This window comes from Mustela putorius, unplaced genomic scaffold (genome assembly GCF_011764305.1).
Source record: "Mustela putorius furo isolate JIRA1106 unplaced genomic scaffold, ASM1176430v1.1 tig00003846_pilon_pilon_pilon, whole genome shotgun sequence".
In the NCBI taxonomy this organism is placed as follows: Eukaryota; Metazoa; Chordata; class Mammalia; order Carnivora; family Mustelidae; genus Mustela; species Mustela putorius.
Genome location: NW_025421999.1, coordinates 3,301,782 through 3,318,563, shown reverse-complemented (window position 1 = coordinate 3,318,563; position 16,782 = coordinate 3,301,782). Strand labels below are relative to the sequence as shown.

General features: G+C 37.1%; 1 protein-coding gene across 1 annotated transcript in view; it reads right to left on the bottom strand.

Moving 5' to 3' along the window:
- PIP4P2 (phosphatidylinositol-4,5-bisphosphate 4-phosphatase 2) overlaps nt 1-16,782 on the bottom strand; it is a 56,204-nt gene that overhangs the window by 19,321 nt on the left and 20,101 nt on the right. The window contains exons 2-4 of the mRNA XM_004768596.3: nt 13,603-13,751; nt 9,090-9,196; nt 7,590-7,713 (exon numbers count right to left, since the gene is read on the bottom strand). Of these exons, the coding sequence (XP_004768653.1) occupies nt 7,590-7,713; nt 9,090-9,196; nt 13,603-13,751 (380 nt within the window). The remainder of the gene's footprint in view (nt 1-7,589; nt 7,714-9,089; nt 9,197-13,602; nt 13,752-16,782) is intronic.

Sequence of the window (16,782 nt, the reverse complement as noted above, 5' to 3'; positions counted from 1 at the left end):
AAAAAATCATGAATACCTTTTAATGGATCAAGTTTTCCTCCTTTCATTGACTCTAGAACACGCACAGCTAAAATTCAAACTAATTTTAACAACTGCACAGGATTAAATATTATGCATATTTATATTCTTAAATACAATTTATCCTGTTTTTCTGCCCTGGTTTTCCACTGTTCCTGATTCTTTCATATTTCCTTTCCAATGTCATTGAACTTTATAACTTGTCTCAATTGTTTCTAGGCCTCCTAAGGCAAGGCTGAAACAAGGTAGAGAAAAAGTAAGTGAATCCCACTAGTTAAAAGCTTGAAAGACAAAGAACATACTACAGAGGATATAAGACTTTGTGATCAGCATAATAATAAGGATAAGGCAAAATTCTTGAGTCAGAATTAAGAGATTTGCAGTCTATTTATTCTTTATGACACTGAATAGGTCTCATTAATCTGAAACTCTCATTAATCTGAAACTCTCAAAAGTAATAGCCACCCCAGAGGCATGTAATGTGTTCCCCTAACCACCAAAAACTTCGTTTTCTAGAAATTTTTAAATCATCTTTAAATACCGTGTATTAATTCAAAACAGCCTTTCCTGCTAAAGAATTAAAGATTTTAGATATATTTACTGTGCTAATATGCTAATATGATTCACTTGCCTGCACTAAATATTAAGTAAATGAGAGCTAGTTTTAGAAGTTGGTCTCTGGGTTGCACATTACTTTAGTAATTTTCTCCTAGGGTGAAAAGAACTAAACACATAAACTGCTTTTTGAAGTAATAAAAACCATGTCACATGCATTATCTTTTAACCTCTCCACTTGGATCATTCTCTAGAATTTACTGCCAGATGATTTTTAAAAATTAAATATGAACTTTTTAATGTCTTCTTGATTTTCCTTTTTCCCTCATTCCCTTATCTACCCTATTGTCAGTATGTCAATTCTCTCTGAAAAGCTGGATGCTATTTCCAACAATCATCTTCACTTTTCTGGATAATAAAAGGTCAAACATCTAGTCTTGTACCTCTTCAGGGTTACCCTGATGCAATCCTTTCTAAATAGCACTTATATATACAGAATTAACTATAAAGCTCTACTAAGCTTTCTGTTACTCTTAGGGTAAAGTTACTTCCTCTAGGATAGTAATTTTGTGTGTGCATTAAGAACACTGCTATTTCCCACTGTAGTCTAAATACATTCCATGTAATTGTTGTTTTAATTGTCTTTGTTCTTCAATTAGATTATAAAACTCCACGAAGACAGGAAATGTGCCGTCCTGTTTCCCCAGCATGTAGCCCAGTGCCTGATATGCACTCAGTATATGCTTTTGAACATATGAAATCAACTCACTTAGATTGTGGCTATAAGATTATCCATGGCAAGGATTTAAAATATAAACTACAATTGCGCAAAATGCAAATATAATTACAGAGGGAAACTCTCTGAAGGAAGTTGAAATCTGTTTTGGAAGATTTTTAAATGGTATTTTAAATATAATTTGCTCACATATAAGAAAGAAAATAAATATATTTAATATATATTTAACTTAGTCAAATCACTTGATATCTATCAAAACCTACAGAGTCTCCTATACTACAGTTAAGCAGTATAACCTCACTCTGTGCAGCTGTAGCTGGGCAGCTACTGGAGAATGTTGGCCCCATTGGAGGAGCTCAGTGGGGTGGTCCATGCAGGATGCCATGGGGCCAGTGCTACCAGACCTTGGAGAAGGTAGTCACTGAACTTCAGGTGCCTCTAGGCACTTGCGCCCAAGACATCCAGTGTGGCCTGCAGAGACAACATGTGGCGTTGGCCCTGGGGGGTTGTGAGATTATTAAGGGTGAATTCTTTGATTCTACAGCAGCTGATGAGGGAACGTGACCTTGTCACAAATGGCAAGTTCTCATCCTTTTCATGGCTGGTCCATATTGTTCTTACAAAGACAAAAAGAGATCCCACAAATTGTTGGACTTCTCTTCTAGAATCTGAATATGCAACCTTGGGTATAAGACCAAATACTGAGAAAACTTACATTAGAGAGATTCCAGAAAGAAAATCCTGGTTTTGACTTCAGTGGAGCAGAAATCTCGGGAAACTACACTAAAGGTGGAACAGATTGCTCAAATCTTGAGAAATAACCACTACTTCTTCTCATTGCATTCTATGGATCCCAGCAGATGTTGCCAACTTAATCAAAGGCACAGATTATGTGGTAGAAGGAAAATGTGGAACAAATGTAATGGGTATGCAGGTTGTTTTCAATTTGGGATTATTATAAATAACGCTGTTGGCAACAACAACAACAAAAAAAGGAGAATGTGGATACCCGCAGTTAAGAAACTGCAAAATATCTTTAACTGTAGTTCTAAAAATTTCATTCAAATATGACGTGCATAGGAAACATCTTAAATACCGTGGAAACTATTCTCCTGATAGAGAGTAACTGTTTTTTTGGATTTATGTTTTTGCTCAGCATGAAGTTTCATATGCTGCATTTTACTAATTTCATATTTAACTTGTATTTTTAATACAAAAAAATTAGGGTATAGATCATGTGAAATGACTAGGTACCTTCAGGGACAATTAAATTTTTCTTTCAGTAAGTATAATGCAAGAGTAATGTTTAATACACTTTTCTAAACAGGGAAAAAAAAAGCAGTATTTAGTAGTTTTCAAAAAGAAGTTTGTTAACTATTCCCACCAGCTATATCTAAGTTATGTACTTAGTCACTGACTTAATCAATAAAACATAAATGCAAGGAAGATTCATCTTCTCCTACTAGATTGGAAAAATCCTAGCAATTCTGATTAAATGTAGTAAATTAGATGCGTGCATTTCCGTTTCCTTTCCCAAACTTGACCAAAATGATAGGAAATGAATTTGAAAATGTATACTACCACATGGATAAAGAGGAGAAATGACCTCAATTTTTGGACAATGGAAAGTTAATGGAGACTTGGCAGCTGGCTTAGCGAAAGGGATACTGAAAGTTGAGGGCTGTCAGCAGAGAGCTATGTCAACGCAAAGCTGGTTCACACTGAAGAAAGGCAGAGCAATTCAGCTCCTGGGGCTACTACGTGTTTTCTAAGGTGGGGCTGGGAGTAGTGAGACAAACAGCAGTATGGGCTGTAAAGTCTTCCCTACACACAAAACCAGAAAGCCCTCTCTCCCGAGTACATGCAAAAACAGAAGGATTTATCCTGAGAAGAAACTGGACTAGAGAGCTTGTGAACTTAGAAACACCAGGCATAGCAGAAGGCAAGAATAAAACATCCTAAAAAGAAAAAAACTAAGTTAAAATCTACGGTTTGAATAGTGGATAAGACATTCTCCTCACGACCTTTCTTAACTCCTAAATGCCGTCTCCCAGGCATAACACTCGCAAGAAACTGGGGGATTGTTGCCCTGAGAAACTTGTCCTCAAAGAAGACTTCTTGATACCAAGAGTTGACAATTCTTCAAAAATGAAAAAAGGGAGAAGAAAAAAGAGTGGAAGAAGAAGAAGGAGGAGAGATGAAGGAAGGAAGGAAGGAAGTTTCACTCCTGCTACATAAATAGAGCTTCCAATCAGTGCTGACCCTCAAATATAAACGAACTCTTCAGTTAAAATCTCTATTACAAAAAAAAGAAAGAAAGAAAGAAAGAAAGAAAGAAAGGGCGGGCAGAAAACAGAGACAAGGCATAAAGAAGAACAATACCTCAGGAAAAAAATAGAATTAATAGTTTCAGAAAGATACCATAGAAAAGAGAATGCTCTTTAAAAAAAGGAAAAAATCAACCAAAGAACACAGGAAAACTCTTCAAAATTAAAAATTAAGTTAAATAACCTGAAATTAAAAGTTTGGATTAAGTTTAGAGGACATAGCTGGATAAGTTTCCCAGTAAGTAAAGGAAAAGGCAAACTAAAAAGAAAATGTTGAAAGAAAGAAAAAGAAGAAAAGGAAAAAAAAAGAGAAAAGAAAAGAAAGTCAATAATTCAGGTGATCTAAAGAAGGATTCTAGAAAGAATGAACAAAGAAAATAGTGTGGGGGCACCTGGGTGGCTCAGTGGGTTAAGCCGCTGCCTTCGGCTCAGGTCATGATCTCAGGGTCCTGGGATCGAGTCCCGCATCGGGCTCCCTGCCCAGCAGGGAGCCTGCTTCCTTCTCTCTCTGTCTACTGTGATCTCTCTCTCTGTCAAATAAATAAATAAATAAATAAAATTTAAAAAAAAAAAATAGTGTGGACTTTAAGAGGACCCACTGAGTACCCAGACAATGAATTCAAACATATTCTCCCTCCCTAAGGCACATTTTTTTTTGAGTATAGGTGCCATACAAGGTCACATTAGTTTCAAGTGAACAACATAGTGATTCAACTATACGTTATGCTATACTCAGCACAAGTGTAGCTACCATCTGTTATACAACACTGTTACACTACTGACTCCATTCCCTATGATATGCCTTTTAGTCCATGACTTACTCATTCTATAACTACAAGCCTGTGTCTCCCACTCCCCCTCAACACTCATCCCACTACACACCCCACTCTGGTAAAAAATACAAGTTTGTTCTCTGTATTTATGGGTCTGGTCTGTTTTTTCATTTGTTTTGTTTCTTAGATACCACATATGAGTGAAATCATATGTTTGTCTTCTTCTGTCTGACTTGTGTCACAAAGCATAACATCATCAAGATCCATCCATGTTGTCACAAATGGCAAGGTCTCATCCTTTTTACGGCCGTGTAATATTCATGTGTGTGTGTCTATGACATCTCCTTCAACCATTCTAAGACACATTCTAATGCCATTTCAGAGCACCGGAGAAAATGAAAGAAGAAAGGAATATAAAGAGAAAAGAAAATCAGAAAGGACATGGAATCAGAGCTGCAGTTGAACTTCTTGACGACAGTGGGGAAAAATCTTTTTTTTTTTTTTTAAATTTTTGAGAGGAAACAATTAGCAACCTATAATTCTACATCTGGACAAACTATAAAGTAAATGTGAGACGAGATTAAAAACTATTTAAGAGGGATGTATGGGTGGCTTAGTTAAGTGCCTGCCTTTGGCTCATGGCACGATCCCAGGGTCCTGGGATCAAGTCCCACAACAGCCTCCCTGCTCAGCGGGAGTCTACTTCTCCTGCCTGCTGCTCCCCCTGTTTGTGTTCTGTATCTCCCTCTTTCTGACAAATAATAAAATCTTTAAAAAAAAAAAAAGAGAGAGAGAGAGAGAGAACTATTTAAGAGGGGGGCCTGCGTGGCTCAGTCAGTTGAGTGTCTGCCTTTGGCTTGGGTTGTGTCCTCATGGTCCTAGGATCAAGTCCCGCATAGGGGCTCACTGCTTGGCAGGGAGCCTGCTTCTCCCTCTCACTCTGCTTGTGTCCTCTCGCTCTTTCTCTCAAATAAATAAATAAAATCTTTAAAAATAAAAACCATTTAAGAAGTAAAAGTTGTCAAATTTATTTCCTTGCATTGCATTTTCTCAGAAAGCTAAGAATGGATGTGCTACACCAAAATGAAGTAATAAACCAAGAACTGTGAGGAGGACCCAGGATCCAAGACAGGAAAAGGAAAAAGGAATTCCTAGGATAATGATGAAGGGAAATCCCGTGATGGCAGCTGTTAGCTGGAAGCCTCAATAATAGATTCCTGATGTGTATGACTATATTGATAGTAATTTTACAGTCCTTTAAAAGAATATGGGAAGAAATAATTTGTACATAGAAAATTAAACAAATTCAAAAGGAGGAGAGACAATTATTCTTTTTTTTTTAAAGTAATATCTACTTTCAATGTGGGTTTCCAACTCATGACCAGGAGATCGGGATTTGGATGCTCTACTGACTGGGCAGGCCACCAGCCAAGCACTCCAGAAGGACGACAGACAATTACTAACAAAAAAATTAACAAATTCTGAAAGACCATACAGTACTGAAATAGAGTATATACTACCTGGCTCAGCTGTGAACATAATTTACCTAATCATAAAAAAGGTAAACACTAAGTATTATTTAATTAAATAAAATATTAAAATTTTACTGAGACCACGGAGTAAAGAGAAGACTGGAGGAAAGGGTGTTATGAGTGCTAAGTCCTCAACCTGCATTGTACAGGGTAATAGGAAATATCTAAAATTGCCTAATCAAAAGGAAAAAAGAGGGGCGCCTGGGTGGCTCAGTGGTTAAGCCGCTGCCTTCGGCTCAGGTCATGATCTCAGGGTCCTGGGATCGAGTCCCGCATCGGGCTCTCTGCTCAGCAGGGAGCCTGCTTCCTCCTCTCTCTCTCTGCCTGCCTCTCTGCCTACTTGTGATTTCTCTCTGTCGAATAAATAAATAAAATCTTTAAAAAAAAAAAAAAGGAAAAAAGAATAAGCAAACAATTTAAACACATGTAGGTAAATACCAGGAGAGCTGCTGAAAGAGTTCAAAGTATGTGGGGGACGGTATTTAGGGATGACTGCTATTTTCCCTATCAACTTTATAATCCCATTTGACATTAGAATTATGTACATGAATTACTTTACTAAAAAAAAAAAAAAAGTAGAAAGGAAAAAAAGCAAATCATCTATACTTTCTTAAATGGGTTCGTCTCCTAGTTAATCTCAAGGCAGTAGATCTTGTGGTGGGAGATGGGAGACCGCTGTGATGTCAAACCTGCCCCTGCTCACACTCTCCAAGTTTTCCTTAATACTTAGGTTCTGAGGAAAATATGCTGTCTCCTATGAAGGCTGAATAACAAAAGAAAATATTCCCGACAGAGTAAAGCACTATGAAATTAACTTTTAAAAACCAAACTTTGGGGGTGCCTGGGTAGCCCAGTTGGTTGAGCAACTGCCTTCAGCTCACAGGTCATGATTCTGGAGTCCTGAGATCAAGTCCCGCATCAGGCTCCCTGCTCAGCAGGAGATTTGCTTCTCCCTCTGCCCCTTCCCCTGCTCATGCTCTATTTCATTCTCTCTCTAATTTAAAAAAAAAAAAAAAAATCTTAAAAAAAAAATCACCAAACTTAGGGTTTAAAGTCAAAAGTAGTAACACAAGAACTCTTGTTCTTTACAAGAACTTTTGCATATATATATATATATATATAACCCCTTTCACCTTCTTACTTTTTTTCCAAGTAGTTTACCTAATTATGGACACCAGAGTTAATTCCCTTGACTCCAAGTTTGACTTTTAAAAATCAGGAAAAAATTAGTAAATTATAATAAGAATTTTTCTCAACTCTAGAAACCACTAAGCAGGGCCACTACATGAGATTGTGCACTTTGTTTTTGCTGAGGGGAGGTGACAGTAAAGCTAAGATTTAGCCACTCACCAACCAAAGACACCCATGTTGTTAAGCCCAGAAAGAAAGGGCACTGTTTCCCATTAGCCTACCCAGAGAGGCCCCTTTATGCAAATGAACCAATCAGAGGATGCACCTTTTTCACTAAAGATGTAGGGCACCCTAGCTAAACCTCTGATTAACTGTCTTTCTTAAAAAGGCTTTCTTTTAATCGTCTGATTAATTTGGACTTGGACAAAACTAGAAGAGCTTGAGCCGTGGTCAAAACTATATGATCACATCTACATGTAAAGACTGATGCCACTATGACAAATGTCTGGTTACCTACCAGGAATGTGTTTCCACAATGCCCACACACGACCCTTGTACCTTCTGGCTGGACTGGCAATGCAGGTTGAGCTGGCTGTTCTTCAGAAATAAGCATTACTGGGCTAAGGTTAATTATGCGTCTACTGTGGAGAGAGAAAGAAAACAATTTCATTATCCCACAAATGGATGGAGGGCAAAACCTGTAATATACGGTACGGCACTGCAAATAGATTACACTTGTTTTATAAATTGTCAGGCTTCGAAGCCAAATTCACAGAAAGTGGCAATAATTTCAAAAGCAAAAAAAGAAAGCTGTTTCATATTTGTGATGGAAACCATATATTATGGTGTTGTTTCTAACCAATGGCCTTGGGAACCATTTAACTGCCATTTCCAAATTCTTACAAGTTCCAATCAGAAAATCGTTTTTATCATTCCCTATCTAGGAAGACAAGTTGAATTTGGTAGAAGACTACACAAGTTAAAACATTCTACATCAACAAATACACATGTACCATGAAGGTGCCAAAGTGCTCACAGCCAAACTTCTCTGGGTAGGCTGGAGTTCTTTGATGTCTATTTAACCAGAGACGGTCAAAAAGGAAAATGGGTGGTTTCTTTCCTATCTATTCCATCAGATGGAGTTGCAAATGACACATATCATGGTCAAAAAGCCAGAAATCACAGAAAAAACACAGTAAATGTCTTGATATACTCCTATCTGGGCACATCTATAATGGCATTTGATAATGGCCAATAGCTCCCGAATTTCTTGCATAGGTTATGCTCAGCAAACACAAGTATAGCACACAGTGAGGTACACAATGATGATTAACACACTTCCAGGTTAAGATGAATTAAAGCAAAGGTAAACTAGGTGGTTACTTTTGGGGTTTTTACATTTCTTTTTCTTTTAAACATATTTATTTGAATCGATCTTAATCACATCATATATATTCATATCATATATATATATATATATATATATATATATCTACATGACAGTTGGGCGTCCCCTCCCTTTACCGATAAAACAGATATCTAAAGTGGCTTGCAAATAGAAACATCTTTACTGCAACCATTTAAACACCTGCCTGCCTGCGTTCCAGACTGGGTTTACTCTATCTACTCAGATAACACTGGTCTGCAGGCTGCAACCAGCGATCTCAAAATACCCTTATTACAAGTGTTCTTAATAACATCACTATATAAATAACAATGGGGATAAGGGGTTACTTATCAGTTTAAGGAGTCACTAGTCTATTACAGTGCATTAAGTACTTATTTAACATCAAGAAAACTTTCATTGCTCATTCAAGAATATTATATCTTATAAATACTTGTGATCATTAATTTCAAACTAAATACATCATTCTTTTAACAAAGAAAAATAATAATCTCAGTCCTGCAATTAATTTGAGGACAAAGACTATTTAGAACAAAGCCTGGCACATATGAGTCTTTAATAAGTACTTGTTGGATGAACAAATGAATGAATGAATGAATCTTTATCTCTTACCAGTTAGGTCTCGGACATCCTATTCGCCGAGATGTGTCCTTACAAATGAGGAGACAATTACAAGGGCATCTAACATATTTCTTCCCTGTTGGGGGGTTTTTGATTGGCTAGATAAGGGAAGAAAATGCAAACACAGCAAATTAACCGAAGGACAGATTGCCAAAGCTTGTTTGTATATAAAAAGGAAATGATTCCTTAAAAACTTAGGCCCCCCGTAGTGCTACCAAAGTACAGGTTAAGGAAAATGCATCATAAGTGGTTTTAAATAGCTCAAATGTTGGCAAGCACTCTATGAAAATCTGGGGCTGCACAGATGTAATTGTGAAGGGCATATTTCAAAATTAGTTGGCAGTGCCCTTTTAATATGAGAAGAAAAATTAAGTTCACAACAAGAATTGTTTTCCCTTTAAAGTTTTAAGACCAAAGTCAACTAACTGTGCTACCAAGTGCAAACATTCACTGAAGTTCCTTGCATCTACCTATTTGGGAGGTGCAAACTCATTAGGAATATTGGGCAAAAAGGAGAATATAACAAATTTGAACTTTCCTTCACTGCTAGAATATAAGTAATGATTAATCTTATTACATCTTTTAACTTAAAAAAGGAACAACTTGCAATAACTCTTAATGTTACCATTTTTTAAAACTTTACAGTAAATTTAAAAAGCAAGAATAGGGGCACATGGGTGGCAAAGTGGGTTAAAGCCTCTGCCTTCAGCTCAGGTCATGATCTCAGGGTCCTGGGATTGAGCCCTGCATCCAGCCCCTGCTCTCTGCTCAGCAGGGAGCCTGCTTCCCCCCCCCTCTCCACCTGCCTCTCTGCCTACTTGTGATCTCTGTCTGTCAAATAAATAAATAAAAATTTTTTTAAAAAAAAGGGAAGAATAAATACCAAAGAAAACCCTCCTTTAAATGAGGATTTAGTGGGGTGCCTGGGTGCCTCAGTCAATTAAGCATCTGCCTTTGGCTCAGGTCATGATCCCCAAATCCTGAGATTGAGACCCATATCAGGCTCCCTGTTTACGGGGAGAGCCTGCATCTCCCTCTCCCTGGGTTGCTCCCCCTGCTTGTGCACTCTCTCTCTCTCTCTCCTTCTCTCAGTCAAATAAATAAATTAAAAATCTTTAAATAAATAAACAAGAACTTAGGCTTGTTAGAGTAGATAACCTATGAAGCAGTGAGACGACCAGCTCATCACTCCTGGGCATACCTACCTAACTGTATAGCTTGAATCCAATCATCCGGGAATATTAGACAAACCCAAACTGGAGGAACATTCTATAAACCACCTTGCCTGTACTCTTGGAAAATATCAAGGCAATCAAAGACAAAGAAAGACTACATTTCAGACAAAGGGATATTAAAGAGACATGATATCCAAATACAACATGGAATTCTGGGTTCACTCCTGGACCATATTGTTTTGTTTTGTTTTGTTTTGTTTTTAATGGAACCATTGAGCAAATAGAGGTAGTTCCAAAGACCAGATAATAGCCATTGTATTAATGTTAATTTCCTGCATTTGATCATTGTACTATGATTATATAACTGGATGTCCCTTTTTTTTTTTTCTTTGTAAGGAAAATTCACACTAAAATGTTTAGGGGTAGAAGAACCCCATGTCTGTAATTGTCTTAAAAGTTTCTTTTTAAAAAAAGATTATTTATTCATTTAGAGAGAGAAAGCCAGTGTGACATGATATTAACGTATTTGCAGAATGTGAGTACAGGGTTTATGGAATTCTCTGTACATAATATGTACTATTTTTGGTACCTTTTCTGTGAATCTGTAACATTTCAAAAAAAATGAGAAATTTAAGTAAACAATCTTATTAGAAATATATAAAAATTATTAGTAAGTCATCAACAATTTATTAAACTATGTAACAGATAAAATCTGAATATCTAAAATTTATAAACATCCAGAATGTGTTACTATCCAATCTAAAATATCAAGAAAACCAGAAATTGGGTTAAATCCTATACATCCAAATTTTCCCATTAAGTAAATATGTACTTGGCCAATGGCAAACTTTTTTATATTATATTCCCAACTTATTTCTAGACCTCAGTTCCCTCATTTATAAAATAAGGTGAATGAACTAGAAGAACTGGTCTTTATTGTCTGCCCATGCCTGGTCATGTCTGGCCTACAGGGAAATGGGGGTGAAAATGGCATTGTCCTTATGCATAAGTTCTAATGTTCTTACTTAGTAAAATGACCTTGTATGTCCCTGGCACTGTGCTGGACACTTTACCCCTGTAATCTCAGTGCAACTCTATTAGGTAGATGTTATTATTACACCACTCTACAAGAGGAAACCACAGAGTCCCAAGGATAGACAACTACCAAGCAGCAGAGCCAGGTAGGACTCAAGACCCAGTCCACCAGCCTCCAGATCTCAGACTCATAATAATCAATCATGCAGCCAATTAGCTCCACTCTTCCTCCAGGACTTCTCGACTTTTCCATTAACTAGCTCTAAAAATTGCTTCTCCCTTAACCTTAAATTCTGTATTCTCTAAACCTTGCTAAAATTTTTCTGTCTTTTCTCTTCCCCAACTTCTCTCATTTCTTTCCCAATTCTATCTACTAAAATAAGAAGGGCTTTCATTAGCCTTATTTTTGTTTGTTTGTTTGTTTGCTTGCTTTGTTATGTTTCTTTTTCTTTTTTTTTTTTTTTTAAATCTCCTCAGAAATATCAGGTTCCTATCAGGGGAACAGACTCACTGATCTCCTGTTTTAGGTGACATGAGGAGAATGAACCATAGTGAAACTGAGCAGGAGACGGAGATAGTGAACAGAAGGGAGTTAGTTGCTCTGTTGGGGCATTTACCTGTTCTTTTCGACCCAGAATTTCTCCAGAGAAGCTGCTAGTTGCCTAAGACCTCTTCACTCATAAATTCAAGATCAATTACACTGCAAACATTGACAAGTCATCTGTTAAAACACTCCTCACATACATTTTCCCTCTCTTCTCTTTCCCTGTAATGTAACTGATTCCACACATTAGTATTAGTATTTATTAGTATTCCACACAGTAGTATCATTAGATACAGTAGTATCATTAGATACTACTCATTTTCTCTAGAATATTGAGAAATACTTACACTTCCTTACTTAACAGGAGTTATAATGATATAAAAATGTCAGTGCAATTTTCTTTATGTCCAGAAGTAGTTTATTTGTACCTACATCCTACTGTTCCGGAATAATGAACTCATCACTTCTGAGTATCCAGATTGAGGCTATTGGCTAAATCCACAGCCTGTTCTGTTTACTTCCAAGAGTAAATATAAAGCTTTACAAGTTTTTTTTTTACTCATCAAAGAAAAAAAATTTGTAGGGATGGTGGAACAGAAGAAAAAAATCAACAGTAGCATCAAATCGAAAAAACACCTTTCAGGTATTGGGTGTTTTGTTTGTTTTGTTTTTAATTGTCATCTATGTCTCACAACTCTTATTTGGTTGTTAATTATAAAATGAACACTACAGAGGTTAATGTCAGGTTTGCTAGGGAGTGTTCAACCTAAAAAGAAAATAGCTGGTTTTGCCAGTATCACCTCTATTTACACAGTAAAGCTCATCTCCAAATGATGTCACTTATAAAAAATACATACTTACAATAAAACATATTGCTTCATGACCTAAGGTTTTATTTTATGACTTTTCTATAAAAGATATAAAGCCCAATAAACATGTTTCATTTTTCTTAGAGACATAATAAACTCTGGCTGATTTTTTTTTTTTTGAGAATTTTCTAAGAAGGAAAAATATACAAATACCAACAACTGATATTTAATTGCAGATTTTGAGAGACATTGAAATTTTTAAAATAAAGCCTAACCATAAAAGTAGAAATATATCTAATCTAACTAATACCACTTCATTACTTGAAACTAAATATTCTACTTAAAATGTAGTTGTTCTTCTCCAGGTCCAGCTCAAAAAATATGTGCTCTTCAAATTTTTTGAACATTTCTCTAAATTACTATCAAGCAAATAGCATAAAATACCAAGCTATTTGTAAACACTTTGGCACAGGTGTCAGTAATAAATGCATAATCTTACGTCCAGAAAAACCATACAGACATCCTACAGATGTTTAAGTTTAAATAATTTTTGACATGGTAAGTACAAAGTCCACATTTGAAGTAAAATTTGGCATATCTTTGTTTTTGTGAAAATCAAAAGGGATTTAGTTGTGCTGTGGATAGACACTGAGGATAATTGTAAGTACCTAACTAGGATCAGTCTTGTGTTAGAAAATAAAGAGCCAAATGGCATTATATTTAAATTCACCATGAGATTTTCATAATGGAATTAGCTTTAAACACCCAGAGACATCTTTGATGGTAAAAGAGAACTAGAGAGAAGAAAGAAAGGATGAGAAAATATGGCCATGTCTATATGCAGGCCACATCTACCTTCAAGTAACATTACTGGAGTATTTCCTTAAGAGACAAGATGTCAGATAATAATTTATGCTTTATTAATGGAAATCCTCACTTACCGTAGCTTCATTGCAAACCGTGCACTTAACCACATGCTGGTGAAGCTTGCCATCTAAGTTGATGAGAGATTGGCACACGCGGCAGTTTATTACTGGAATACCACTGGCATCAGGGCTGGCAATGGCTGTATACGGAGGTGGGAGTTCCGCTGAAAAGGTTATCAGTCACTGAATCAGAGCCAGCGTTTTACAGAGAATAGAGGCAAAGCAGAAACTATCACAAATGACCTCATTCTTGTATTTATGTTTTCAGAGCTAGCCAACTTATCCTAGTTTCAGAGCACAAACAACACATGGGACTATATTGTGAAACAGAATAATTCTTCCTCTGATAAAACTAAATCATGTTTGCCTCAGTCTACCCAAATCATCTGGACTCTTTTTACTAACCTATACACAATATACCCCTCTGTTCCTGCATAAACTCGTAGAGCTTGCAATGGGAAAGTGATGATTCATGCCTAAAGAATGTGACACTAATGATCTGATTACCAAGAAAAAGAAATAGTCAGTGAGAGCAAAGTTTCTAAATCACTTACAAATACCCATAAATTGTGCAGCTGCCAGGCTGTGTTTACAAAGGGACCAGTATGTAACTGTTGGTCATGTCAATAACAGGACAGTTTTGGGGGCAGTTAAGGAGAGACAAAAGGAAAACTAAACATATCATCATGGAACAGAGCTAACTGGAATGGAACAATGCTAATTTGAGACATACAACAAAAACAAACTTAACATTTCCTTATCTCAAACTTTTAACGTTAACATTGAAAATCCTGGAAATACACTTAAGTATTTATGGGTAAAAAACATGATGTCTGGGATTTGGTTTAAATACTCTAAGACAACAATGGTTTAATAGATAAAACAAGATTAGCAAAATGTTGATAATGAATAAATACAATGACATAGAAAGTCATCTTGTCGTTACCACTTTAGTGTGTGTGGAAATTGCCAGAACAGAGGCACCTGAGTGGCTCAGTTGGTTGGGCAATCTGACTTCCGGTTTCGGCTTGTGTTGTGATCTCATGGTCCTGGGACTGAGCCCCATGTGTGTCAGGGTCTGTGCTCAGTAAGGAGTCTGCTTGGGCTTCTCTCTCTCCCTGCCCCTTTCCCTCTGCCACTCCCCACTCTGTGCTCTCTCTCTCTCACTCAAATAATTAAATAAACCTTAAAAAAAGAAAAGAAAATTGCCAGAATACACACACACACAGTTTTTTGAGTCCTAAGTTTGCCTGATTGGGTGAAGAGTGGAAGCCCAGTTTCAGAATCATGCTCATCTACCAGACGTTGTAGAAGTCTGAAAAAGAGAATCCAGATGTACTACTGTGGAATGGGAATTTCTACAGGGGACACCCCGACCGCATTGTGTAGCTACCTCAATTACAGGCATAGGAGGCCCTTTCGAGGAAAGGTATAGTCTTAGGACTTCTAGACAGGGCCACACCTCAACACGTGATTCATGACTGAAGCCCCACTAAAGAGAACAAGTATCGCAAAGGGCTTCTGTGATACTCTAAAACTCAATCACTATAGCTAATCATGAAAAGACTTATTTTTAAAACAGAGATTTTCCTCTGCACAGAATTAGATTCTGAACTCTGTGTTATTTTTTAAAGCATAGCATAAACATAGTATGTTTAAAATTCACATATTACCACCTGGCATCCTTTATATTTATCGTATAGATTTTGTTTTAGACTAGCAAAGGATTAGCAATAAGGGGTGCCTGGGTGGCTCAGTTGGTTGAGGCTCTGACTCTAGGTTTCAGCTCAGGTCATGACCTTGGGGTTGTGGGAGTGAGACCCCAGTCAGGTGCCACGCCCAGCAAGGGGGTGGAGTCTGCTTGAGATTCTCTTCCTCTGCCCCTCCCCCCACTTACACACACGCACTCTCTCTAAGATAAATAAAAAATAATAATAATGAATGATTCATGATAAGCTAAATTTCCACAGCAGTTAGGCCCTGAAAGAGGCCACTTTAAAATGACAATATGCATACATTTCTGGGAGGCTTCTACCAGAACACTGCCAAATACTGAACTTGAAAAGAAGCTATAGATGTCTTAAATTATAAAAATAGCCTTAAATCCTTGAAAGAATTTACGGTTGATCCAGAGTGATTTGTAATGTATTAATCAAGAAGGAAAAACAGGCTAAAGGAACAATGACTCAACAGTACATTGGAGCCCTTGCAAATTGCAGATTATTTTATCAGAGCTCAATAAAGAAGGTATTGTTCTGGGGAAACAAATACATACCTCACTAGAAATTCTAGACACACTGCCTGGTGTTTAATAATAAATATTGCTTTAATAATTATTAGCATTATTAATAAAAGTAGTTTCATCTCTTGCCTTTTCCTGAGTTATGAAGTAACATGAAGTAGATTCTCCCATCATTCCAGGTCTCCATCTTACATAATATGACAGAAACGAAATTTAAAGACAAGAGAATTTCACCAAGAAAACAAGTGCATTAAGGATGAGGGGCTGAAGGAGAAGCCACACACTGCAGCATACACAAAAGGCCAGGAAAGCCCATCGACTCCAACAGGCAAAAGCTTTGCTCAAAAGAATCTAAAAATCCCAATGGGGGGTTACAAAAGCATTTCAAGTGCATCACAGCCGACAAAACCTGTGAATTTTTTCTCTAAGATTTGTACTACATAATTTGTAACCCATCCAAAAAAAAAAGCTTTCGATTATGACAAAAATACGCTTGAATCTTTTGGAGGCTTGAGAAGAAGAGGGAGGGGAAAAGACAAACAAGTGAGGATCAGAAATTTATGATGGGAGAGACTGTAAGCTCCATGAGACCAGAGTTGTGTCTGGCTTGTTTAGGACGGACTCCCCAGTACTTGTCTTAGTGCCTGGTCTACGGTAGATGTCCAGTCACTATCCATTGGACGGATGGATGGATGGATGAGTGGGTGGATGGATGGGTGAATCACTTGAAATTTATAAGACACATCTATTTCTCTTGCGAAAACAACACTAAGTGTATTACTGCTGCTCTCATTGAAGAGGAGCTTGGGTCCTAGCAGGTGAGTAAGCCTCACTGAAAAAAGGGTCTAGAGGAATACCCTCCAGATCAGGCACTGACAGAGGTGAGGTAGTCAGGAGACACTGGTCTGGCCCACCAGATGAACGGAATCAGTCCAAGAGATCAATAGAATGAC